At 42.4% G+C, this 26,758-nt stretch overlaps 1 protein-coding gene across 1 annotated transcript; it reads left to right on the plus strand.

Annotated features, from left to right (window-relative positions):
- Positions 1-1,291: 1,291 nt before the first annotated feature.
- RRAGC (Ras related GTP binding C) lies at positions 1,292-25,040 on the plus strand. Its single transcript, XM_073318022.2, has 7 exons — positions 1,292-1,696; positions 12,761-12,964; positions 14,596-14,795; positions 15,735-15,849; positions 18,120-18,262; positions 21,595-21,743; positions 23,359-25,040. Exons 1-7 carry the CDS (start codon positions 1,433-1,435, stop codon positions 23,505-23,507), a joined length of 1,224 nt encoding a protein of 407 aa, XP_073174123.1. The 5' UTR covers positions 1,292-1,432; the 3' UTR covers positions 23,508-25,040.
- The last annotated feature ends 1,718 nt before the right edge of the window (positions 25,041-26,758 follow it).

Genomic DNA, 26,758 nt, shown 5'->3' on the forward strand with positions numbered 1-26,758 from the left:
GGGAGTCAGCCCCCCCAAGATGGTGATTGACTGGAAGATCCTCTAGGATCACTAGTCTAGATAATACTTGGTCTTGCTATGAGTGCAGGGGACTGGACTAGATGACCTCCCAAGGTCCCTTCCAGTCCTACAAATCTATGAAAAAAGGCCTTATGATTCTTAAGGTAATCTGCAAACATTTGTAGTGTTCTAAACCTAACTTTTTATAAGCTTTGGAAGGAGTTAACTCATGTGATGTGAATGTTATACCTTTCAGAACAGGCTAACAAGACTAATTTAGCACAAAGTGCCTGAAGTACAGTGAATAATTTCAGTAGCACTACTAAGACTAAATATTGCTTTTCATATTAGCTGCAGGGTGCATTCTATTCCTAGCTATTTACAAATGTGAGGATTGATTACATTGCACAGCAAAAACCCACTAGTGAAGATCTATAAATACAGGTTTAATGAAACTATACTCGCTAAGGGACAAGAAGTGAGGAATGGATGAAGTTTAAGGTGATAAATTCTGGCAGTCTCCAGGGCTACACCCTATTATAGGCCAGGATTGTCATCCCTTTACCACACCTACTATCACTTTTTTCTGGCTGACAAATTATTTAGGTTGGCTGTCTGTAAATCAGAGCTGTGAGATTGCTGGTATTCACTGTAAGGTTGCCAACTTTGGATAAATTCCTGGAGATTTCATCACATGGCAATCTTTAATTAAGCATTAATCTTTAAGTTAGGGAGACACCAGGACAATCTTAGAGGGTTGGCAACCCTAATTCACATACATAAAGTTAAGCTACTTCTACATTAATAGGGTGATTTTGTTCACTGTTCATGAGGTAGGTTGTGGAGGGAGCAGAGGTGTTCAGGTAGCAGGTCTCCTGGTATGGGGGATTGTCAGGTGGAGTACGGAAGGAGTGTTGTACCTTGTACCACTCTAGCTCCCCAAGTTGGCAGTTATCACAACCCTCCCATCCTTCCCGAGCAGCGGGAAGCAGTCTCGGGCTCCGCGCTTAGATTCCCCGCCCCTGCTGGTCCGGTGGGCCAGGCTCCGGGTTTTTGATGCACCCATCGCAGCCGTGAGGGGAACACACATCTGGCCCCGACCCAGGCACCGCCTCCCTTGCAGGGACTGGTCCATCTCCGTGGGGCGTCCCACCCCGCCCCGAGGAATGGAATCCCAGCTACATGGCCCCGCCCGACTCCCTCTGTCACGTGTAGCGGTATAATCAGGTGACTCATCACCTGATCCGAGTAAGCCTACCCTGCGGGGCCCAGCCAATCAAAACTCACGGTTGTCAGGTTAGGCCAATCGGCGCGGAGGCATGTTAGGTTGCGTTAACGCGGTAGGAGTTGGGGGTTCCTTCCATCCCGCTCTAGGCGGAGCGAAAGCGAGGGTTTGCGGGGTAGGCAGCGCTGGAGCGGGCGGCCTGTGGGGATGGCGCTGCAGTTTGGGGGGCCGGGCCCGGTCGGGGGGACTGAGGAGCCGGCTTTAATCGGGGGAAGCTTTGGCGCGTCTGATTCGTTCCCCAAGGACTTCGGCTACGGAGAAGAGGAGGAGGCGGAACTGGAGGGGGGCTCCGGCCCTGGTGGAAGCAGTGGTGTCCCGGGTGTGGCTGGGGGCGGCCCGGGTGGTGCGGATTCCAAGCCCCGTATTCTACTCATGGGACTGCGGCGCAGCGGGAAATCGTCTATCCAGAAGGTGAGGCCTGTAGGTGTGGGGGGTTTTGTGGGGAGCGGGAGTGTACGGGGGCTGTTCGTGGGTAGAGGGCCCCAGGGGGTGGCTAAGGGGTGCAGGGGCTAAGATGTAGCCGCTCTATTTGTACCTGCACTTCGACTCTCGTCTTCCTTTATCTCTCTCCTCCTCCTCCCCCCCACCCACCCCCCATAAATGAGGCACCCGAATCTTGAGAAGAACATTTCTCTGAGCTGCAGTTCAGGCCTTGACACCGGTTATATAGACGCTTCCAGTGTAGTTGCCTTTATTCATTGAAATGGGCCCTGAGCTTGCTTGGTCTTTCTGTTTCCCTATTTTCTCAGTAAATTGTGTGGTAAGCTGTCTAGGGCAGGGGGCCATTCCCTTTTAACTAACTATTTAGCAGGCCGGTAGCCCAGCGGCGGGGAGAGTGGCACTGGCTCCTTGTCTCCCGGGCTGGGGGAGGGTAAATGCCACCTGCACTGTCTTGAACCGTCTATGTGGCTTGTTTCTGATGAGAACTTCTCTCCACTTTGTACGTGTTAGTAGGCAACTTCTTCTTTTTAAAGTAGCAGCATATAGAGAAATTGAACAAAAAGGTTCTTATTTCCTAAAAAATGTATTCTCTGTCTGCAGAGATGTATGCTTCACGTTGAGTTTGGGCTTCAGCCTTTTTTATTTCTGATGCACAGGTGTCTTCTCCCCAAAACCAAGGTGTGCCTCAGGAAATGAAACAGGCAGATGTTTCTGAGATTTTTATCTACATGTTGATTTAAAAATAGGGTAAGCCACACCAGTGTGATGAATCTGCATTGTTGTTGTTAAAATTGCCAGTTCAGACAAGCCTTTAGTTTTTTAAACATTTTTTGGGAGCTACTCAGATTTCATTATCTGTGGGTGCAAAAGTATAATTAGATCTTCTGGATGATTTACTTCTTTGAGACAAAGAGAAAGATGGACAGTTTTGGATGGTGAATGCATTAACAAATGGCAACAGTGTGTTAGACTTGCTGTTAGGCTTCATAGGGTTGCTAGGGCATTCTGCCCATCAAGGTCATTGTGTTGAGCTTCACAGTAGAAATCTAAGTTTAGAAAAATGGAACGGTGTGACAGTGATCCTCAATACTTGTCTGCAGCTCTTCAGAGTCTACACATAGCTCTCCTTGCTAAGCCCTTTTCTGTGACCCCCTATGTAAAGATGTGTCAGAGTATCGCAGTGTAGAGCATTGCCACGGCAGTAGCAATCTGAGCTTGTTAACCGTTCTCAACGTCTGTTAGCCAAAGGGCCAAGCCTTCCCAACAGCATGAAATTCAGTGGTCTGGTGGACCACCCTTCCTTCTGCCTAGTCTCCTGGGTTTATTCCCTTTCTCCTCCATCTCAAGTGCTTGGGTCGTATGACCTCATGCACCAACTCTGCTAGTCTTGACATTGCGTGCCCATGCCAGACTCTCACTTCCCAAAACAAGTCCTCTACTTTCAACTCGCCCATGGTCAGAGATCCCATGGTGGTCAAAGAAAACGCTACAAGACTCACTGAAATTGCATCTCAAGAAAACTGATGTGGACATCAGAAGCTGGGAAGAGCAAGCCACCAACCATTCTCAATGGTGCCACGTTCTCTGTCAGGCAGCCCTCAAAGCTGAAAAAGAGAGCAGGAAGGAAAAAAGAACTTTCTTTCAGCAGGCAGCTGACCCACCAGGAAATGTCTGTACCAACTGTGGGTGGTTCTCTGGTTCCAGGATCGGACTCCTGAGTCATCTCAGGACCCATATGTAAATCTGTGGTACAGATCATCCTTGAATTGAGGGATCGCCGATGATGATGATAACCTCAGTTGGACGTAGACTCAGCTCGGAGCTCCAAAATAATGCTGCCATCACCAGATACGTAAACACTCTCAATTTTATTGTCATGAGTCTTTTGGTACTTACTTGTTTAAAGCCCTGGACTTGGAGGTAACTTCAGTTTTTAACAAAAGTTTCTGGCTCTCACGGTTGTGGAGAAATACTGGAAAATGTGAAACCTAAAGATAATAAATCCAAAAGGCAGATTAAAAATTCCTCCAAATGTATTATTTTAAATCTCAGGATTAAACTAATCTCATGATTTCTGGGGGGCTTGACTCATGACTTTTGAATGCTTGAGTCTGGCAATAATGTTAGTTCATGCTGGGCCACACCCAGTGCTGCTCTCTGCTGGAGTGGGAGGTCATTTGTCCCCCATACAGTTCTCTGCTTGCGGCTCCTAGCCTGGTCAAAAACAGGAAACATGGAGCTGAACTGCTTGAAGACCAGTGAAGGTCTCTACCTGCCATCCTAGCAGAGGACTCTTGTACTGGGAATCCCCCAATACCACCCCATCCAGCCAAGTGCTGTATATGGAAGGATCTAATAAGCCTTCTGACGGTGTTTTTCAAAGTTGGTGTTGTGACCCAGTACTAGGTTGCAGCATGTAAGGCACTGGGTCACTCTTATCAGCACCGCTGACCGGGACTTTACAAGTCCTATCGGTGGTGCTGCCCAGTGAAGGCAAGCTAGTGCCTAACTGTTCCAACGCTGTGCCCTGGAAGCTGCTGGCATGGGGGCCACAGGGCTCCATGCGCTGACCCTGACCCGAGCATCGGCTCCGTACTCCAATTGGCTGGGAACCGGCCAATGGGACCTAAGGCAGTGCCTGCAGACGAGAGCTGTCCGGAGCAGCTTGTGCACCTCTGCCTAGGAGCCGGACCTGCTGCTGGCCGCTTCCGGGGCACAGCATGGTCCGCAGTGCCAGGACGGGGGAAGCCTGCCTCTGCGCCCTGGCTGAACCACTGAGGAGGAGCTGCTGGAGGTAAGTCTGTGCCCCAATCCTCTGCCTCAGCCATGAGGCGCCCCCGACCTGAAACAGCTTCCTGCACCCCAAACCCCCCGTTCCTGGCTCCAGCCCAGATCCTGCACCCCCTGTTCGGAACCCTGACCCCCTCCTGCACCGCACTCCCTGACCTAGCCCAGAGCCCCCTCCCACACACCAAACCCCTCATCCCCAGCTCCGTTGGGTTGTGGGCATCAACAGTTTTCTTCAAATGGGTCCCCAGAAAAAAGGTTTGAAAACCACCGCAGGGGCTCACGCATATGCAGAGCCCTCTGCTGGTGTGGGGTAGCATTGCCAGCAGGGGCCTTCCACAGATTGTAGACAAACTAATGACTGTTGCTTGGAAAAGATTCCTACTTGTTGTGGGCAAGTGGATTTTTCAAACTCTGTGTTGTGGTACAAGGGGGCCCAAGAAACTAGAAGAAAAAGTTGTGGATGGTTGCTGAGAAGCGCAGTAAGAATCAATAGACAAAAGCCAGCTCTGGACTCCGTGAAATTGTGGACAACCATATGCTTTGGAGCATTGCTTATAGCTATTAGGATTCCCTAATGAATGGAATATCTAGTCCAAATATATATCTAGTGCTGCTCTTCCTGTTGGCTGTGGCTCAATGATAGTTTTCTTGATAGGAGTTGCCATACCTTATCATACCGGGGTCAGCACAGTCTAGTGCCTGTATCTAACAGTGGCTGATATGTAATGCTTTTGAGGAAGATGCAAGTAGGCAGTTATGGAATAACCTATCCACAAGAAAATCTTTTTGTCCTAATCTCCAATACTTGGAAGATGCCCTGAAAGTTTAGATAGCAAAAATTAAAGCATTTTGGAAAGAATCTATTATAACTGGAGATTCTTGTTGTTTGTATAACCATTCAATCTGTTTGTGAACCCTACTAAGTACTTGGACCTTTCAGTATCTTGTTGTGGTGAGTGACACAGGTAAATTGTGAACTGTGTGAAATTATTTGTTTTGATCAATTAATTGAATATCCCCCTTTTTCTTTTTCTTTTTATGAAAACTATCAGGCATTGCTATTCAGCTTGCTTTGCCTGACATTATTTACCTTGTTTACCATTGTTGTGTGTCCTCTTCCTCATCTTAACTCTAAACAGTTCCCATCTCTTCATACCACACCACACAATCCATTGTCTACAGCCAAGCTCTACGATACAACTGCATTAGCTCCAACCCCTTAGACAGAAACAAACACCTACAAGATCTCTATCAAGCATTCTTACAACTACAGTACCCACCTGCTGAAGTGAAGAAACAGATTAACAGAGCCAGAAGAGTACCCAGAAGTCACCTACTACAGTACAGGCCCAACAAAGAAAATAACAGAATGCCACTAGCCATCACCTTCAGCCCCCAACTAAAACCTCTCCAATGCATCATCAAGGATCTACAACCTATCCTGAAGGACAACCCATCACTCTCACAGATCTTGGGAGAAAGGCCAGTCCTTGCTTACAGACAGCCCCGCAACCTGAAGCAAATACTCACCAGCAACTACATAACAGAACCACTAACCCAGGAACCTATCCTTGCAACAAAGCCCATTGCCAACTGTGTCCACATATCTATTCAGGGGACACCATCAGAGGGCCTAATCACATCAGCCGCACTATCAGAGGCTCGTTCACCTGCACATCTAGCAATGTGATGTATGCCATCATGTGCCAACAATGCCCCTCTGCCATGTACATTGGTCAAACTGGACAGTCTCTACGTAAAAGAATAAATGGACACAAATCGGACGTCAAGAAGTATAACATTCAAAAACCAGTTGGAGAACACTTCAGTCTCTTTGGTCACTTGATTACAGACCTAGAAGTGGCAATTCTTCAACAAAATACTTCAAAAACAGACTCCAACGAGAGACTACTGAATTGGAATTAATTTGCAAACTGGATACAATTAACTTAGGCTTGAATAGAGACTGGGAGTGGATGGGTCATTACACAAAGTAAAACTATTTCCCCATGTTTATTCCCCCACCCGCCATTCCTCAGACGTTCTTGTCAACTGCTGGAAATGGCCCACCTTGATTATCACTGCAAAAGGTTTTCCTCCCACCCCTCTCCCCCGCTCTCCTGCAGGTAATATCTCACCTTAAGTGATCACTCTCGTTTCAGTGTGTATAATCTCTATGTATATAAATCTCCCCACTGAATTTTCCACTAAATGCATCCGATGAAGTGAGCTGTAGCTCATGAAAGCTTATGCTCAAATATATTTGTTAGTCTCTAAGGTGCCACAAGTACTCCTTTTCTTTTTGCGAATACTGACTAACATGGCTGCTACTCTGAAACGTCTCTTCATATGAAAGTTTTCCTAAGTTTTAGTTGTCTGAGTCATTCTTGTTGTCCATCTGTTTGCTGCATTTTGACTGGTGATGCACATCTGTCAAATCTTTGTTGAACTGCCCACAATGATACCCAAGTCTCTTTTCCTGAGTTGTTAACTTGAAGCCCGGTAAGGTGTGTAAGTCATTCAGATGATTCCTTTGCATTGATTTGCATTTATTAACAATGAATTTAAACTGCTTTCATGTTGCTAGGTCACTGTTGTCAGGTCCCTCTCAAGCCTGTCAGTTTTCTCCAGACTCAATTAACCAGAGTAATCTTGGGGTTTGTCTCGACTACAAAATTAAGTCGACCTTAGTTAGTTGATATATAGCCACCGCAGTAATCACTGTGTTTTTTCATGTCCATACTACCCTCCTTTGGCCAGTGGTGTGCATCCTTTCAAGCAGTGTTTGCACTGATTTAAGTGGGGTAATGTGGGGGGGCTGAGAGCACAGGGCGGTGAGGCTCCTCCAGCCGTGAACTGACAGCCAACAGGCGATGTAAGTAACGCAGTATCTACACAGACGCTCATTTGCCTTAACTACCTTGACCTAAGCGCTACTCGTGTCATGAAGATGAAATTATTAAGTTGGTGTCATAGGCAACTTATATTGGCAGCAGTAATGTTGTTGTTGTTGTTGTATAGACGCTTTAGAGTTAGGTTGATGTAAGCTGCCTTATGTTGACCTAACTCTGTAGTGTAGACCAGGCCTTGCTTTTTGCAAATTTTGTTGTGTCCGTGAGTTCCTATCTTGGAATAGTAACTTTAAATTTTCTAGTTCTGGTCAGTATCTAATATTGAAAGGGGTCTGTTTTCATATTCTGTTTTGAAATCTCAAGCTGAAATCCCACAAAAATGTCTGTTTTGAGAGAGATTAGCTCAAGATTGCAGAAATCTAATGATAGAATTATGTAACTTTCCACTTGGTTACAATGTACATTTTTTTTTTTTTCAAAATTCTTGCCACACTTTGAATATTTGGATAATTACTGTTATACCAGAATTGGGTAAAATGAGTTAGGGTTTAGGTGGCTTGTCTAGTGTCACATGTCAAATCAGTGGTAGGAATAGAATTCACGTCTTCTGACTGAAAGTTCCCTGTTCTAGTAGATGATGGTACTTCTGTGGCACCAGCTTTTTTTTTTAGATGTCTGCTCCATTCCAGAACCAGATTTCTAGGTCAGCCCTGAACCAACACCCTTACCTTGTCTGTGTGGGGCACCATGCTGATAAAATGCTACCTTTCAAGTCTGAGGTTTGGCCCTGTCTGCTCTTGGTATTTAAGGATCTCCTGGCTGTTTTTGAAAGAGCAGGCTTTAATCTCAATGATATCCAAACTTAGAATCATAGAATATCAGGGTTGGAAGGGACCCCAGAAGGTCATCTAGTCCAACCCCCTGCTCAAAGCAGGACCAATTCCCAGTTAAATCATCCCAGCCAGGGCTTTGTCAAGCCTGACCTTAAAAACCTCTAAGGAAGGAGATTCTACCACCTCCCTAGGTAACGCATTCCAGTGTTTCACCACCCTCTTAGGAAAAACTTTTTCACAATATCCAATCTAAACCTCCCCCACTGCAACTTGAGACCATTACTCCTCGTTCTGTCATCTGCTACCATTGAGAACAGTCTAGAGCCATCCTCTTTGGAACCCCCTTTCAGGTAGTTGAAAGCCGCTATCAAATCCCCCCTCATTCTTCTCTTCTGCAGGCTAAACAATCCCAGCTCCCTCAGCCTCTCCTCATAACTCATGTGTTCCAGTCCCCTAATCATTTTTGTTGCCCTTCGCTGGACTCTCTCCAATTTATCCACATCCTTCTTGAAGTGTGGGGCCCAAAACTGGACGCAGTACTCCAGATGAGGCCTCACCAATGTCGAATAGAGGGGAACGATCACATCCCTCGATCTGCTCGCTATGCCCCTACTTATACATCCCAAAATGCCATTGGCCTTCTTGGCAACAAGGGCACACTGCTGACTCATATCCAGCTTCTCGTCCACTGTCACCCCTAGGTCCTTTTCCGCAGAACTGCTGCCTAGCCATTCGGTCCCTAGTCTGTAGCTGTGCATTGGGTTCTTCCGTCCTAAGTGCAGGACCCTGCACTTATCCTTATTGAACCTCATCAGATTCCTTTTGGCCCAATCTTCCAATTGGTCTAGGTCCTTCTGTATCCTATCCCTCCCCTCCAGCGTATCTACCACTCCTCCCAGTTTAGTATCATCCGCAAATTTGCTGAGAGTGCAATCCACACCATCCTCCAGATCATTTATGAAGATATTGAACAAAACCGGCCCCGGGGCCGACCCCTGGGGCACTCCACTTGACACCGGCTGCCAACTAGACATGGAGCCATTGATCACTACCCGTTGAGCCCGACAATCTAGCCAGCTTTCTACCCACGTTATAGTGCATTCATCCAGCCCATACTTCCTTAACTTGCTGACAAGAATACTATGGGAGACCGTGTCAAAAGCTTTGCTAAAGTCAAGAAACAATACATCCACTGCTTTCCCTTCATCCACAGAACCAGTAATCTCATCATAAAAGGCGATTAGATTAGTCAGGCATGACCTTCCCTTGGTGAATCCATGCTGGCTGTTCCTGATCACTTTCCTCTCATGCAAGTGCTTCAGGATTGATTCTTTGAGGACCTGCTCCATGATTTTTCCAGGGACTGAGGTGAGGCTGACTGGCCTGTAGTTCCTAGGATCTTCCTTCTTCCCTTTTTTAAAGATTGGCACTACATTAGCCTTTTTCCAGTCATCCGGGACTTCCCCGGTTCGCTACGAGTTTTCAAAGATAATGGCCAGTGGCTCTGCAATCACAGCCACCAATTCCTTCAGCACTCTCGGATGCAACTCGTCCGGCCCCATGGACTTGTGCACGTCCAGCTTTTCTAAATAGTCCCTAACCGCCTCTCTCTCTACAGAGGGCTGGCCATCTCTTCCGCATTTTGTGATGCCCAGCGCAGCAGTCTGGGAGCTGACCTTGTTAGTGAAAACAGAGGCAAAAAAAGCATTGAGTACATTAGCTTTTTCCACATCCTCTGTCACTAGGTTGCCTCCCTCATTCAGTAAGGGGCCCACACATTCCTTGGCTTTCTTCTTGTTGCCAACATACCTGAAGAAACCCTTCTTGTTACTCTTGACATCTCTGGCTAGCTGCAGCTCCAGGTGTGATTTGGCCCTCCTGATAACATTCCTACATGCCCGAGCAATATTTTTATACTCTTCCCTGGTCATATGTCCAACCTTCCACTTCTTGTAAGCTTCTTTTTTATGTTTAAGATCCGCTAGGATTTCACCATTAAGCCAAGCTGGTCGCCTGCCATATTTACTATTCTTTCGACTCATCGGGATGGTTTGTCCCTGTAACCTCAACAGGGATTCCTTAAAATACAGCCAGCTCTCCTGGACTCCTTTCCCCTTCAAGTTAGTCCCCCAGGGGATCCTGGCCATCCGTTCCCTGAGGAAGTCGAAGTCTGCTTTCCTGAAGTCCAGGGTCCGTATCCTGCTGCTTACCTTTCTTCCCTGTGTCAGGATCCTGAACTCAACCAACTCATGGTCACTGCCTCCCAGATTCCCATCCACTTTTGCTTCCCCCACTAATTCTACCCGGTTTGCAAGCAGCAGGTCAAGAAAAGCGCCCCCCCTAGTTGGCTCCTCTAGCACTTGCGCCAGGAAATTGTCCCCTACGCTTTCCAAAAACTTCCTGGATTGTCTATGCACCGCTGTATTGCTCTCCCAGCAGATATCAGGAAAATTAAAGTCACCCATGAGAATCAGGGCATGCGATCTAGTAGCTTCCGTGAGCTGCCGGAAGAAAGCCTCATCCACCTCATCCCCCTGGTCCGGTGGTCTATAGCAGACTCCCACCACTACATCACTCTTGTTGCACACACTTCTAAACTTAATCCAGAGACACTCAGGTTTTTCTGCAGTTTCGTACCGGAGCTCTGAGCAGTCATACTGCTCCCTTACATACAGTGCTACTCCCCCACCTTTTCTGCCCTGCCTGTCCTTCCTGAACAGTTTATAACCATCCATGACAGTACTCCAGTCATGTGAGTTATCCCACCAAGTCTGTTATTCCGATCTTAACTTGAGTAATTACTTGTATCCACCTCAATTTCAGCAATTAGCAATTAAATATGCTGTTCTTAACTTGTCCTGAAGCTATTGTGTTGTGGTACTGGTTCTGTTACAGTGGTTGCTGTATTCTGCCCCAGAGATGGCTCATTTTTGGAGATGGGTGAAGCTCATTCAAAGAATCTTGACTCTTGCAAAAGGTGCTATATAAATCACATTCTTTTTCCTTTACTTAACTATTAAGCCACTTAATTGTTCAGTTATAAATGACTTGTGGGGTAGAGCATGCAGTCATGGCGTATAATTTGTGCTACTAGAGCTGCAGACTTTAACTGTAGGCTATCTTCGGGCAGGGACTGTTTCTTTTCAGTTCATACAGCACTAACTATATTTGGGACTCCAATACCAGTTGGGGGGGTCTTTGAGGACTACCATAGCATAAATAATTACTACTAGTGCTGCCGCTATGTTGTTCAGTAACTGCAACTTGAAAATTGCCCCCTTCTCTTTCAGATGTTTGTTCTACACTTATTCTTGAAGGGAATGGGGTCAGCTTTTCTCAAATCTGTCAGTAAGAAGAGCAAATGATTTGTTGTGGTATTATTGTCCTCACTCTTTCAGTTAGACTAACTACAGTTCTTGTGATTTTTGGGGTCTCTAAAACTGGGAAATCTGTTAAAATTTTCTTAACTTTTATCACAGCTTTAGAACAGGTTGTTTCTGACTTTGTAAAGTTCATCCTGGAGTGGTAGTAACACATTTAGTTAAGGAGCCCAAGTTTTAATTATCCCACTGAAATGAAAAGTGTGAACACTTCCGGAACCAAAGACTTGTAATATTACATGGCCACAGCCACAACACTGGTTATGACAGGTTTCAGAGGAACAGCCGTGTTAGTCTGTATTCGCAAAAAGAAAAGGAGTACTTGTGGCACCTTAGAGACTAACCAATTTATTTGAGCATGAGCTTTCGTGAGCTACAGCTCACTTCATCAGATGTTTACCGTGGAAACTGCAGCAGACTTTATATACACACAGAAATCATGAAACAATACCTCCTCCCACCCCACTGTCCTGCTGGTAATAGCTTATCTAAAGTGATCAACAGGTGGGCCATTTCCAGCACAAATCCAGGTTTTCTCACCCTCCACCCCTATAACACTGGTTATAGCTTCCCACTTACAGTTATTGTGGCAGTACACAGATGATCTGGAGGTACTGTATTACGCTAGTACAATGGGAAAAAAAGCAACTTGTCTTTTGCTGACTGGGGGATGGGATAATTCAGTCTTGTAAAATCCACGTAATTGAAAAACTATTTAGTGCAACTTAACTTTAGGTTAATTTCCTTCATCAGATAAAATAAACAATGTTTGCTATGTTTCAGAGTAACAGCCGTGTTAGTCTGTATTCGCAAAAAGAAAAGGAGTACTTGTGGCACCTTAGAGACTAACCAATTTATTAGAGCATAAGCTTTCGTGAGCTACAGCTCACTTCCTCAGATGCTTATGCTCTAATAAATTGGTTAGTCTCTAAGGTGCCACAAGTACTCCTTTTCTTTTTGCGAATGTTTGCTATGTGTTTTTTTTTTAAAAACTTTTTCCCATTTTTCTTCCATTCTGAGACTTGTATTTTATTGGCAAGTTGCATGCTGATTGTGTGGCTTTATCCTCTGGTCATTATTACTTTATCTGTTCATTCTGAGAGGAAAAAGCAGCATTCTTAACTAGATTTTTGTCAAATCTTCAAAAGCCAATCAGTCTTCACTTTTTCCTTTTAACAGGTGGTGTTTCATAAAATGTCTCCCAATGAGACCCTGTTTTTGGAGAGTACCAACAAGATTTACAAAGATGATATATCCAACAGTTCCTTTGTGAATTTCCAGATATGGGACTTTCCTGGACAAATGGACTTTTTTGACCCAACATTTGATTATGAGATGATTTTCAGAGGCACAGGGGCACTGATATATGTTATTGACGCCCAGGTAGATATTAATAGCTAATAATGCTGGGGAGTTTTCTTGCTATTTGAGACGGAGATGACTGTTTAAAAACCTAATACTGGCTAGAACCAATCTCTTTCTTTCTTTCTTTTTTTTTTTTTTTTTAAAAACCTGAATTTACTTTGTTACTGGCCCATTACATTTCATAGCTTGGCTGCTTTAATGGACATAAGAATTATTGTGCAAGATCAAAGCAGAGAGTCTATATAGTCCAGTATCCTCTGTCTTAGTTCTTAGTGTTTGGCTGACACCCTTGAGCTTGAGGGTTTTACTCATGGGTGCCTTCTGCGCCTAAAAATTCTGCGCACAATATTTTAAAGTTCTGCAAATTTTATTTGTCAAATAAATGTGGAGGCTCCAGCATGGCATTGGGGAGCGAGCACAGACCACTGGCTTCACAGAGGTGGGAGATCATAGTGCAGCTGCCCCCGGGACACAGACTCAGCAGAGAGCCTGCACCCAACCCTGACAGCGCAAGGACTGGGCCTGCCCCAGAAAAACCCCAGGGCCCTGCCCCTCCTTGCCAGGTCTGGACAGGCAGGCTCAGCAAGGCAGAATCCAAGTGTGGAGGGGATCCAGCTGTCGGTTGAGAGGGTTCTGTGTGGGGCAGTCTGGGTGCAGGTGGCTCAATGGGGGATCAGAGTGTGTGTGGGGGATCTGGCTGCACAGGGGCTTGTTGGTGGGTCCTGGGTGGGGTCTAGATGCTGGGGAAATTGGGCTCAATGGGGTGGAGATCCAGGTTCAGGTGGCTTGTTGAGGTGGTACAGGTGAGGGGGAATGGGGGTGGTGGGGTCTGGGGGCATGAGGCTTGGCGGGAGGCCTGGGTATGAGGGGGTCTGGATGCACAGGAACTGGGCAGATGGGGGGAGCAGCTCGCTGTACAGTGATCCCTCCCCCTGTAGCTGAGGAGCAATGGTCGCAGGGAGTGGGGGAGTTTGCAGAGATTCCTACAGCTGGGGGAGAAATCTGGGGGTGGGTCTGACATGGCCCTGGATGCTGTGCAGGGGAAGAGGAAGTCCCATCCTCCCCAATCCATCTGGGACTAGCAGCTGAGCCCTGCACAGGGTAGGAGCCACCAGCCAGGTCTTCCCCAGTCCCGCCCCGTGCCCCACAGTGATTTGCCTCTCTGCTGGCTGCCCTGGACACCCGAAACATACTACTGTGGAGGGTTGCATAACCACTCTTGTGGCTTCTCTTTGCTTCCCCACATCAGAAAGTCATTTTTCTATGGGGAAGCAAAGAAATCTGTGGGGGAACATAAATTGTGCACATGCACAGTGGCGCAGAATTCCTCCAGGAGTAGGGTTTGTATCCCTGTTGGGTGGTGTGTTTTTTTTGTTTTGTTTTTTGTTTTTAAGTGAGTGCATTTATGTTATGAATGAGATCTAATCCTCTTTAAAGGTGACAGGACAGGATTTAGAACTTAATATCTGGATTTCTGTTTTGCCAAACTAGATTGTTTCTGCCACACTTCTATTCAAAGGTGGAAACTTTTTTTTCATTTCACTATTTTTGTATGTGTGCAAAGAGTGGAATAGAAGGGGGATAGCGAAGAAAGATCAGTTAATTGGCTGGCAGCTGTGACATTAACCTCTGTCTACACTGATATACAGGATGACTACATGGAAGCTTTAACAAGACTCCACATTACAGTTTCTAAAGCCTACAAAGTCAATCCAGAAATGAACTTTGAGGTTTTTATTCACAAAGTTGATGGTCTGTCAGATGACCATAAAATAGAAACTCAAAGGGATATTCATCAGAGAGCCAATGATGATCTTGCAGATGCTGGGCTTGAAAAACTTCATCTTAGGTGAGTGATAGAAATTTTGATCTGTAACAATCTCACAACTGTATACATGAAACTAGTGACTTTTTTTCTTTAATTTCTCATCAGATTTAATACGAGGGACTTTAATGAGGACTAGTCCACACTTTGATACTAATATTACACAGACTACTTCGGTCTTACAAAATATACTATAGAACATTCACTAGTATAGAACTAAGCATTATTAATTAAATGAGTTGTCAATAAAGAAAATATAATTTATGATACATGATCCTGGCTTTATTTTGCTTGCCAATTCCTTACTAATTTAAATGTATGTTGTATTGCACCTTGCAAGCTTTGCTTTATCAAGTATTAAAGCATCTTTTCGTGTCTCTGTAACTCACTTTTTCTTTCTTTACTCAAGGTCAGCGCTAACTCTGGTATATAGTCATGGTTGATGGGCTGTCGTTTGCTTATTGATATTTAATTGTTTAAATTATTCTGTCTGAGTACATTGAGGTCAATGTCTGTTTTTCTTTATGGCCATCTCTACTCTGGGGAAATCTTTAAAAAATTGCCACTGGTTCTAACACTATCTCAGTGTAGACATGACCTAAGTGGAAGTGGTAGAAAACAGGAAGTTTTTTATAAAATTTAAATCTCTGAAAGGGAATGGCCTGGGCCTTTTTAACACATTTTTAATAGCTCTCTGCCAGAGGTTGTAATACTGCTAGCAAAAGGTAATGTGAAAAACATGCCCAGATCTCTCGCTCGCTTGCTTTGGTGGGAGATCATCCCTTGCTTACTCCAACAACTCTGTAAATGCCTCCTCATTTCTGTAGCAGCAGAATGGTATTGTGCCAGTAGAACTTGGATAAAACAATAGAGTTCAAATGTTAGGATTTTTAACTTTGACAATTTATTGCAGCACTGATTTACATTTTCTTAGATTGGATTTTTTTGTTTTTAAACCTACAGCTTTTATTTGACCAGTATCTATGACCACTCAATATTTGAAGCCTTCAGTAAGGTCGTACAAAAACTCATTCCACAACTGCCAACCTTGGAAAACCTACTAAATATCTTTATATCAGTAAGTGAAATATTATTACTTTTAGTTACTAACCTTATCTTAAAAATAAACTATTTTAAAATATATGCTGTAGTGTATACTGGCAAAATTGTGCTTTTTGCAAATTTAGCATATTCCAGGCTCCTCTTGCACCCTTGCCAGTGAAATAAGCTGTACCAGCAAAAGCACGCTGATGGTATAACTGCATCTACACTATGGGTTTTTGCTGGCACAGCTATGTTAGTCACAAATCACATCTCATTATACTCCTCATTAACATAACTATGCTGGTGAAAGTTTATAGTATAGACCTGGTTTTAGTCAATTATAGATAATTGCACAGTGTCGGGAAGGGAAAACTGCTCATGGGGAGCATTACTTGCTAGAGGTAGTGTTGCTGTTTTCTGTTGATTACACTGAAATTTATTTTTAATATAACCTCTGGTGAGAGGAAGCAGAATAGTAGAGTGGAAAGACAACAGAAAGGTTTGCATGAGGAGGACTGTGTACAGCAAACATTAAGAGATCCTTGTTATCATAGGGGCAACTTTAAAAAAGCCCTCCTGAGAAAGAAATGAGTGAGGGGTGTGTGTGTGGGGGGGGGGGTGTGCTCACTTATTCATGCTGTATAGCAGGAGACAAGGAAGTGCTTGGATATCCTCTTGATATGGCTCTGTAAGAACCTAGCCAGATAAAGGGATAAGAATGGAGCTGTAGGTTGGAACAGAGCTGTGTAACACTTTGAGGAATAGAACATGGAGTATAAATTTAATATGGAAGTGGCCAGTGAATAGTCTTCAGAGAGATGTCCGGGATATGTGCCCGAAATGTGGTATACAAACCACCTGGGGAGAGGCTACTATAAATGCTTCTTTTGGCTCATAAATAGAGATTCTGACTGAAATCCATATTGCACTCATTTGAACCTATTTACTGCCAGTGGTAGGCATTTGGTGAACTTTCAGTATGCATATATGCACCCTAGGTCATCCAGTCAGAATATTCTCAAAGAAGTGACCGTTAGGGACATGTGATCGCTTCAGTGTCCTCTGATAATAACTTCTGTAATATCTGATACTCTTCATGCAGTCACAAATATGGTAGCTGATTTTAGTTGCCCTCTCTTTCCCATCAGAATGTCCATTCCCTACATCATTTGGGCTACTTACGGTGTGATTGCTACCTACAGAGAAAGTCAACTGTATAGGAGTAGCCTCCGGTCTATAGAAAGTATTTGCCACTGCCTAAATAACTTCTTCACCTGAAGAAGAGCTCTGTGTAGCTCAAAAGCTTGTCTCTTTCGCCAACAGAAGTTGGTCCAATAGGAGATTACTTCTCTCACCTTATCTCTCTGATACCCTGGGACTGACACACCACAACACCGCTGCATATAATTTGTTCATAGTAATACTTGTCCTTCACCTTTCATTACTGAATTCATTTAGTGGCTAGAGCTAGTTTATTGGCATTTGCACATGTGCAGCTATCTTGTTGAAGAGGAAAAATTCTATAGAAGGTAGAGAAGTAATTGTCAGTTAGGTCCTTGGGAAATTGTAGTGAAATTTAGTCTTTATTAACCATAAAAACTCATGAACTGATGGGGAGTGGGGGTTTTAAAATGTTGCCTTCTAAATTTTTTCAGTAGCTTATATAATGGCCGTTTACGGCAAATAATTCATTCATTCAGAGTGGTAGTCGTGTTAGTCTGTATCAGCAAAAACAATGAGGAGTCCTTGTGGCACCTTAGAGACTAACAGATTTATTTGGGCATAAGCTTTTGTGGGCTAGAACCCATTTCATCAGATGCATCTTATGCCCAAATAAGTTTTAGTCTCTAAGATGCCACAAGGACTCCTCGTTGCTTTTGCTGATACAGGCTACCACTCTGAATGAATGAATGAATTATTTGCTGTAAACGGCCATTATATAAGCTACTGAAAAAATTTAGAAGGCAACATTTTAAAACCCCCACTTGCCATCAGTTCATGAGGTTTTTATGGTTAATAAAGACTAAATTTCAGTACAATTTCCCATCAGCTAAAATGCAAAATTGATAATTTAGTTAGCTAGCTGCATTTTGCTAAAAGGTTTCCAAGCTGATGCAGTGCCCTGTACAGAATCTCTGGAGACTATGGAAACTGTTCAAATCTTAATCCCATTTTGGTCCTTTTGAGTAATTGAAATTTGTTTTTTCCTGCTCTTAAAAATGTGAAACTATGAATTCTACGTAAGACTTAAAATTTAGATGTTCTGATGACTCAGCATGCATCTCCAATTCTTTCTTTTTGAAGAATTCAGGCATTGAAAAAGCCTTTCTCTTTGATGTAGTCAGCAAAATCTACATTGCGACAGACAGTTCCCCTGTGGATATGCAGTCATATGAGCTGTGCTGTGACATGATCGATGTAGTGATTGATGTGTCTTGTATATATGGGTAAGTGACAAATCCTTTTAGAGAGTTGGCTTAAGATAAGCTCTATAAAATGGCTTAGATGAGAGCGGCAAACTTCATGCAAACATGTCAGTCCCCTTAGCTACAGGGTGAGGTGGGCTGTAGAGCTTCTTCTCTGGTCCATTTAGAGAGGAAAGATGGTATTCTGGTTCAGCAACTGGACTGGGTTGTGCAGATAAGAGCTTTTTCTGTCTGTCACAGCTCTCTTTGACCTTACACAAGTCACTTAACTTCTCTAAGCCCCAGCTTCCACTTTAAAATGTGAATATACATTTTTTTGCCTCAGTGTTGAGTGTAAATCCATTTAATTTCTGTAATGCTTGATGATGAGAGCTGTACAAAAGCCTACAAATTCTATACCATCCACTCCTGTTCTTATGCACTTTCCTAATGAGCATTAATTAACAATGCAATGAAACTACACTGATTCAAAAGGTTCTCATTGCCTGGGGGAAGTTACTTTTTTGAGCAGGTCAGGCTCAGTCTTCGTTAACACCTTTCTGATGGAGGCAGACTGAACACTGTTTCCTCTGCAGCCTAGTCTAAGCTTCACATCTAAGTGGTATCTAATGGATGTTGCACTGCCTCAGGGTGGTTGCTAGAGCAATAAGAAAAGTATTTCCTCCAGAGGTGGCACATATACTGCTGCAGTGTGTGCTTTAGCTTCTCTTGACTCACAACCAGAATATGACCTTAATGCAACTACGGATAGGATGTCTTTAGTCTGTATTGACAGCTGCTTGGAAATACCCTCTCACACAACGGTGTCAAACTCATGGAGAAGGCTGAATTCCATTCTTAATTATAGCCCAAGGGGTGAGATATAAATTTAGGATTAAATAACATTGTTAATCCTCGATGGATCTTCCTCCAATATCAATGTGAAGTTTTATGCAGATCAGGTAGAATATAGTATTTCTTTCAGTACCTTATTACATTCAGCATCGTTTATGGGGAAAATGGGCTCACAAATAGGACCACTGCTTCTGCCCCTCTTTTTTTCTTTCTTTCCCTTTCTCTCTCTCTTTTTTTTTCCCCTTTGGATTTCCTTCCATGCCAGAACTCCAGATTCCTACTCCCTACCCATTCCATCCACTGAATTGTGGAGCAGTTAAAATAGTTAATTCTTGCTTTAATGTTTTCAATAGACTTAAAAAGTTAATACACAAGACTAACTGTTGGGCAGGGGTGTTCACTTTCTTAGTCAGTCATTCCAGAACCAGGAAGATAGTGTTGCATGAGTTAACCTCCCCAATTTGATACAAGTGTTTCTTTGCAACTGTGGGGGTCCAGAGACTCCTTGCTTTTAAATTAAAAGTGAGATATTGTAGAACCTGAATTTGTCATGTAAGGCCACATATATAGATACAGCGAGTGGGCCAGGTGGAGGACACCACTACTCTAAGTACTTTCAACAGAGAAGAGCAAATGAAGTATATTCTGGAGTACATACATGCTGTTGCTAAACACTAAGGGGTAAAAGTACACACAACTAAAACTTAACTGCAGCTTTCTTAATCATTTGCCTTTAAATTGACATCCAGGCTTCATTATAATTCTAGTGTATCAACATGTTACACCTTCTCCACTTCAGCTCCTTTAACTGATTAAATTACCATTTTAAGGTAGCTAAATACTTGAATATCTTCTCTTAACCGTCTCTTTCCATAATATAGGCACAAGACTTCCAGAAACAAGGATCTAACATTAATTTTTAAGTCTATATTTAGACTCCTAAATAAGTGGTCTGGTTTTCAGGAGTTCTAAGCATCAAACACCCAGCAATTTCTAGTGAAGTTGATGTGCTTAGCACTACGTGGCCTGATATTCAGAAGATTCTTTAAAGTGTGCTTTGCTATGCCAAATAAGTAGGTTGTGATGACAAAGCCACAAGTAGTTTTAAGTTGGCCTATACTCTAGATTTTATAAGATCTAACTGTATAAGGTGTGTTACAAATATGCAATTTTATGGCTGAAAATACTTTTTTCCAGGGATAAACTGGAGGATGTTAAACTAAACTTTATCATGGAATTGTAGTTGCAGCTCTGTAGTGATGGATGCTAATGAGTAGTTCCATGAGTGTAACCTTTAAATACCTAAACCCTACAGTCTTTTTATTTATTTATTTATTTTTTTTTTAATACAAGAAAACACATTTGAGTGTCATTCTGCAATGAATCCATTCCTACAAATTAACAAACCTTAATCCTCCCCAAATACAGGGTTAAAACCCTGGTATTTCAGTTCAAAGCACAGGCCTCTACTACTTGAGCTGAAGGAAGCTCTTTTGACTGTAGAAGGACCCTATGCCCTATAAGCTGGGGGTGGGGAATCATAACAGACAAAGGGGAGTCCTGTGCTGTCTCCCATACCACACTTCCAGTAGGCTTGTCCAAACTCCTTTCTTCACCCCTTCATGAGATATGCATTTATTCTATGGCTTAAATGTAAGAAATAGTCATGAGGCAGGGCTGTACTTGTGAACAGTTCTCCATATATGCTTGCCTATATTTCCTCTCAAGCAGTTTCTTCCTAGGACTTTTCTCTGAGACTTCTTGGCTCCGAGACAAGAAAGCTAGAGGCAGGGACACTTAGCCTTTTCTCTTGTTGGTTCTGAGACCCATCTGGTTTTAACTATCAGGGTGAGTCAGTGAAATAATTCTGCATGTCCACCCATGGTCTTAAAGCTTAACCTCCCCTCTCTATATTTCTCTTCTATAGTCACCACACACTTATATATGTTTAATTACAACACAACTTCTTCAAATGTAGCCTGTGTATAAGATTTAACTAATGGTATGTTTAAAGGATAGTAACAAGCAGCCTTTGATCAAGAAGAATCAGTGAAACAAAATCCAATATTTTAATGTTTGAACTTGCATTTTGACCAGTTTTCTTTGACTAAGTGAAACTAGGAATTTTGATATCAAACTAGTTCTAACCAAAGTTACATGTAGCTGATGGATCTAAATGGCAACCTTAAATATGGAGACATGATCATCCTATCTCCCTACTGCAAAGGTAAAATGAAATGCTTAGCTTCAAACCTGCTCTCTTAACTGGAAGTTGATTGGAGGTATGATTGATGTTGCTGATTTGACATTTAAGGAAAATTTGTGCCCATATCTGGTTTAAGATAAGAATATTAGGGTTTGCTAAATGTATTTGCTGCTGAGTTTCTCCTCTTTTTCTCATGTCTCATTCTGATATACAGCCATGTGGGGTAGGGCATTCACAAAGTGTTCTCTTTCTGAAAAGCGATCTAAATTGTCAGTGTATATTGAATGGTTCATTGTTTGTATCATTATTGTAGTTTAAAGGAAGATGGCAGTGGAAGTGCTTACGATAAAGAGTCGATGGCGATTATCAAACTCAATAATACAACTGTCCTATATTTAAAGGAAGTGACAAAGTTTCTAGCACTTGTCTGCATACTTAGAGAAGAAAGCTTTGAGCGCAAAGGTAAGCACTTTGACTAAAAAAACTTTTTCCAGAAAAAAAAAAAGCAGTTGATCACTTAAAAGATCTTATGTTGATTTATGAAGCAACTGAAGAAGTCTAATTAAAAACTATTTGTATCTTGACCATCATTAGCTTCCTTAAGATGACTTAAACCTTGGATGTCTTTATTTCTTCCATTCTTTGAGTAAACTTTTTTTTTCTTCTTCTAAAAGAGAGAAGTGTGAAGACGTCTCATTCTCTCTGCAGTATGTGGAAATAAATTAAACAGTTTTAATTCTGATCTATCCTCCCATTAATATAAGGGCTGGATAATCTAACTTTGGCTGAGTAATTTGCCTCTGTAACATCTACATCAGTTGAAGCAACATATAGTAGCTCCGATTGCTGTTTTTCCTCTGTTTATGTTCACTCATAATAATGTAAGGGTATTTATGCTAGAAAATAGTTATGAAGTTTAGTGGTTTTTTGTTCTTACTCCAGTTTGGGCCTTTTGATCTGAACTTAGATTTAAACAGTGTTCATAACATCATTTACTGAATTGGAGTTCAAAAGCAGTGTTAGGGATGGAATGGTAGTGTACAGTAGAACCTCAGTTATGAACACCTCAGGAATGGAGGTTGTTTGTAATTCTGAAATGTTCGTAACTCTAAACAAAACATTATGGTTGTTCTTTCAGCCATTTACAACTGAACATTGACTTAATACAGCTTTGAAACTTTACTATGCAGAAGAAAAACGCTGCTTTTTAACCTCTTAATTTAAATGAAAGAAGCACAGAAACAGTTTCCTTACCTTGTCAAATCTTTTTTAAAATTTTCCTTTATTTTTTTGGTCTCTGCTGATTCCTGACTGCGTAGTTCTGGGCCCAAATGAAGTGTGTGGTTGAGCGGTCTGTTTGTAACTGAGGTTCTGCTTTACTATTGTTCCTGGCCATATTTAATTTTACATGATTCCTTTTTCTTCACTGTTCATCTTCATTTATCCCACCTCTATGGCTGTCTATAAACTCTGACATATAAGATCTTTTTATTAGCTGTCTCTAAAAATCACTGCTAACATTTTTTTTCAAATAGTAATGCTGAAGTAGTGACCTTGCGACAGTGTTTTGAAGGGCGAGTGTGGTCACGTGCGAGCGCTGAGAGAGGTCTCCCAGCGCTCCTGGTAATCCACCTCCATGAGGGGATTAGCTCTGAGTGCTGGGAGCATGGCTCCCAGCTCTAGGAGCCTATTTACAACAGTGCTTTAAAGCGCTCTGACTTGCTGCGCTCGGGGGTGATTTTTTCACACCCCTGAGCCAGCAAGTTAGAGCGCTATAAAATATAAGTGTAGCCAAGCCCCCAGTCATGATCTGCTGTTTTTGGCATATTTTATTATACATTCCTAACAAATGCCTTTACATCCTAAAAAGTGAAACAGCGTAAATAAAGATTGGCACTGTTTTTCATTAAATATTCTGCACAATAACTTACCTCTGACTCCTTTGGTTTTTATAGAGTCTTTCACTGCTCAGAAATCTCTTAATAAATTAAGCAGAATTACTTTATGCTAATTTAAGTTTCATTGGGTATTTGAGAGAGACACTGAACCGAGGAACCTTTTTTCCTTCCCTCCACAGGTTTGATAGACTACAACTTCCATTGTTTTCGCAAAGCTATTCATGAAGTCTTTGAAGTAGGTGTTGTCTCCCATAGAACCTGCAATCAAGCAACCACCCCAAACATGAAAGCAGTGACTCACAATGGCACACCTAGAAATGCAGTCTAGGTGAAGATTTAAAAACTGGTTGGACCAACTTTTACCAGCTCTTCACTCCAAAGTTTAATTTTATAGAACAGGATAAGAATACTGTCTTAGTCTGGTGTGTGTTCCACAAGAAAAGAGCAACACTAACTCTGGAAGAGCAGCCTGTTAACTGATGTTGGACAACTGAAACTACTGTAAAACATTTGAAGTTCAGTGGAGTTAGAATTGTCAACTGAAAACCAGCTTTAGCCTGATCGTGGTGGCTTTTCCTGTTCAAAGTCCTATTTTAAGAGTCTGGATATAATATAAATGGGAGAAATGTCCCTTTTGGTGGAACTTACAAATGATTGTGTAATGTGGAATACTGCAGTGACTTGCTCATCTTCATTTTTAGTTGTTCTGTAAAATATCCAGTTTTGTTTAAGTTGAACCTTTTGCCTTTCAAAGAAGTTGGTGGTGTGGACACTATGTAGAAACGTCCTTAAATTCATGCTTTTTGCTTTGTAAAGGTCTGTGGTCTATAACTTCAGTAAAACCCAAACATTCCATAAAATTCCTTTGATTATACTTGCATTGCTCTTCAGAATGTCCCAGAAAATTCCTTATCTTGATAAACAGAGGGAAGGCCAAGGTTTGCCTGCTCTCATATGTTCTGGTCCAGTTAAGACTGAGCTCTAGCTTTGTTCTAGACCAGTTACCTTCCTAGGTTTCAGATATCTTCTTTACAAATACGGTGAAAAATGCTAAAGGCAAGAACCACCACCTTTCACTGTGCTTTTATCAGAAGAGGCTTAAACTAAAACATTCTCAACCTTGAATTGATTACTCGGTCCCAGTGATGAGAGGGATTTAAATAAATAACTGTAAATTTACAAACATCTAGCATAATATCTAACACTTAGGGTAACATTTTTATAATTGTCAAAGCTACTTTCCTGGGGGTAAAAACCCAAATCCTTCACCTTTTGATGTCAGAAGTCTTTGGATTTTCTACAGTTCATCCCATTTCTAAATCAGAGGCTGGGGTGATGAGCACAATCTATGTAGGAATGGAAAATTGATTTCCAATGGCATTGACCTAAATGACCACGAGAGTGCCAGTTTGACCATTTCCTGTATTGATACCCCTCCAGAATAGATAGCTTATGATATTGTTTTTTGCCTCAGACCTACTTAAATACTGAGTGTCTCCTTGATCTTTTCAATAGTTTCCATAGTATGAAAACCAGCATATGTGAATCGTTAATCTAATTTATTGATAGTTATACACTATGAAAGTTTGAAGTTATCTGTCATGTAATGAGTGGTAAGCCCTTTCCCTGTTCCCTTCAATTCTTTCCCCTTAGTACCAATGCTTGTATGTTCAAAAGTCACTGGACCAGTTGAGTACACAAGTGCCCACTGTAAAATGTGTATATATGAAGTTCTATATACTTAATTGTGACTTGAGTGATTTCTGCAAATTAAGCGTTTACCTGACTCCTCATATTCAGGGGAGAGAACCCCTTTTCCCTGAACTGTTTAAAATGTGTATGAGTAAATGCATTCACCCCAGCAAGTGTTCATCTGGCATACGTATTGTACCTTGTCTCATGACTTCAGGGATGTTGCACCTAGCATCCATTTTTATAAAGGGGTCTGTTTCAAAGCTCATTCAAATCAGGGATGGAGGGATTCAATGGGTTAGATCAGGTTCCTTAGTAAGTTTCTAAACATGCACCCGATACGATTTTGGCTGTATGTTGACAATAGAATTGTAGTTACCTGGGTGGGGGTGCAGTTGATGCTGAAGAATAACATGTAAGTGGTTTGACAGGATCAGTAGAGCACTACAGCATAATCCTTCATCTGTATTACAGTGGGTGTGTGTGTGTGTACGTGTGTGTACTGTCAGAATTAGCAGCCCACCTAACCAGTAATGGAGCATGGTAGCAGACATCATTCCAGTGCATTTGCTGGTCTCTCAACAGTGCAAGCAGAGAGATGTTTTTCACCTCTCTCTCTCCTTTGATCTCTCTACCTTGCTGCACAAATAAAGTGAGAGATGACGACAAATTTATCACTAGCACCTTCCTTTGTCAGAGGATAAACGATGCATCCACAAAAAAGTTAACTGTCAAAATTAACTGGACGTAATTAGGTCCAATAAAGAAGAAAGAGTGCTTTCTTCTTTTTCCCAGTAAACAGTGTGAAATACTTTTATTTCTAAAATGCAGCTTCCAGAGATAAGGACTGCTTTTACAGAATTACGTGAGAGGGTGTCCTTAATTTTTTGTATCTTAATCAGGGATGGAATATAAAGTAGAGTGAGTTGTTGTGTGTGCTAACCTTCTGAGTTAATATTAACTAATGAGAAAGGGAAAAACTTGACAAGATATTTCTAAAATGTGTTTGTCAGCATAGAGGTGTTGCTTAAATCAGTTTGTTTACTTTCACTCAAAAGAGTTGATAAGTCTAAAACAGCTCAAATTGCACATAGAATTCTGTTGCTCTCTAGTCTTGTCCCCCTTTCCTTAGGCTGTAAGAATTGTAATTGAGCGCTTGACCATACTCAGGTATTTAATCATCAAAGATGGTGAAATGTAGTTTGGCACAATAAATGTATCAAAGAAAATAAAATCACCCCTTATCTTCTAAAATATACAAAAAGCTTAGGGCTGTGCTAATATCGTGCTCCAGAAGTTCTCTTGCTGCTGTCAGATAATTCAGGAGTATATTTTCGTTAAACTCAGCCTCAATCTACAACTCCAGCAACTCTACAGGCTTAATAGGATTGCTTCTGAGCAAGTGGCTGCCCTGGTTCTGTCTGGAACTGCAGTTTCTTTAGCTATAATTCCAGTAGTCTGCGTTTCTGCCTTCATTGACAGTGTCTTCCCCAATGTGAAGGAAGAAAATGTTTCCATTTCCCCTGTTCTGGGAATCAACATCTCTTCCCGTCGCTGGCTTGTTGCAGTGAGAAATCTTGCAGAACAAAGGGTGGGGAAGCAACAGCACTTAGGAGGAACAACGTGACAGAAAGCAAGGGCATTGGGATGCTGCTCTAATTTAAAAAAGGGAGACAGAATACATTAAAAAATGGGACTGAAGTACCTGCACAGGCACAAAGGGGGAGAGAGAGGAAGAAAACTGAAGCTAGGATTGTGTTTCATGTTTTGTTTTGTCTTTTTAAATTGTGTTTCTGTGGCAGATGCCATGTAGAGAAACTGCAGGATAACAGAGGATTTGCAGATCCTTGCAGGGGGAAGAAGTCCTAAAATTCAATGGGGTGGAGG

This window comes from Lepidochelys kempii, chromosome 19 (assembly GCF_965140285.1).
Source record: "Lepidochelys kempii isolate rLepKem1 chromosome 19, rLepKem1.hap1, whole genome shotgun sequence".
NCBI classification, from domain to species: Eukaryota; Metazoa; Chordata; order Testudines; family Cheloniidae; genus Lepidochelys; species Lepidochelys kempii.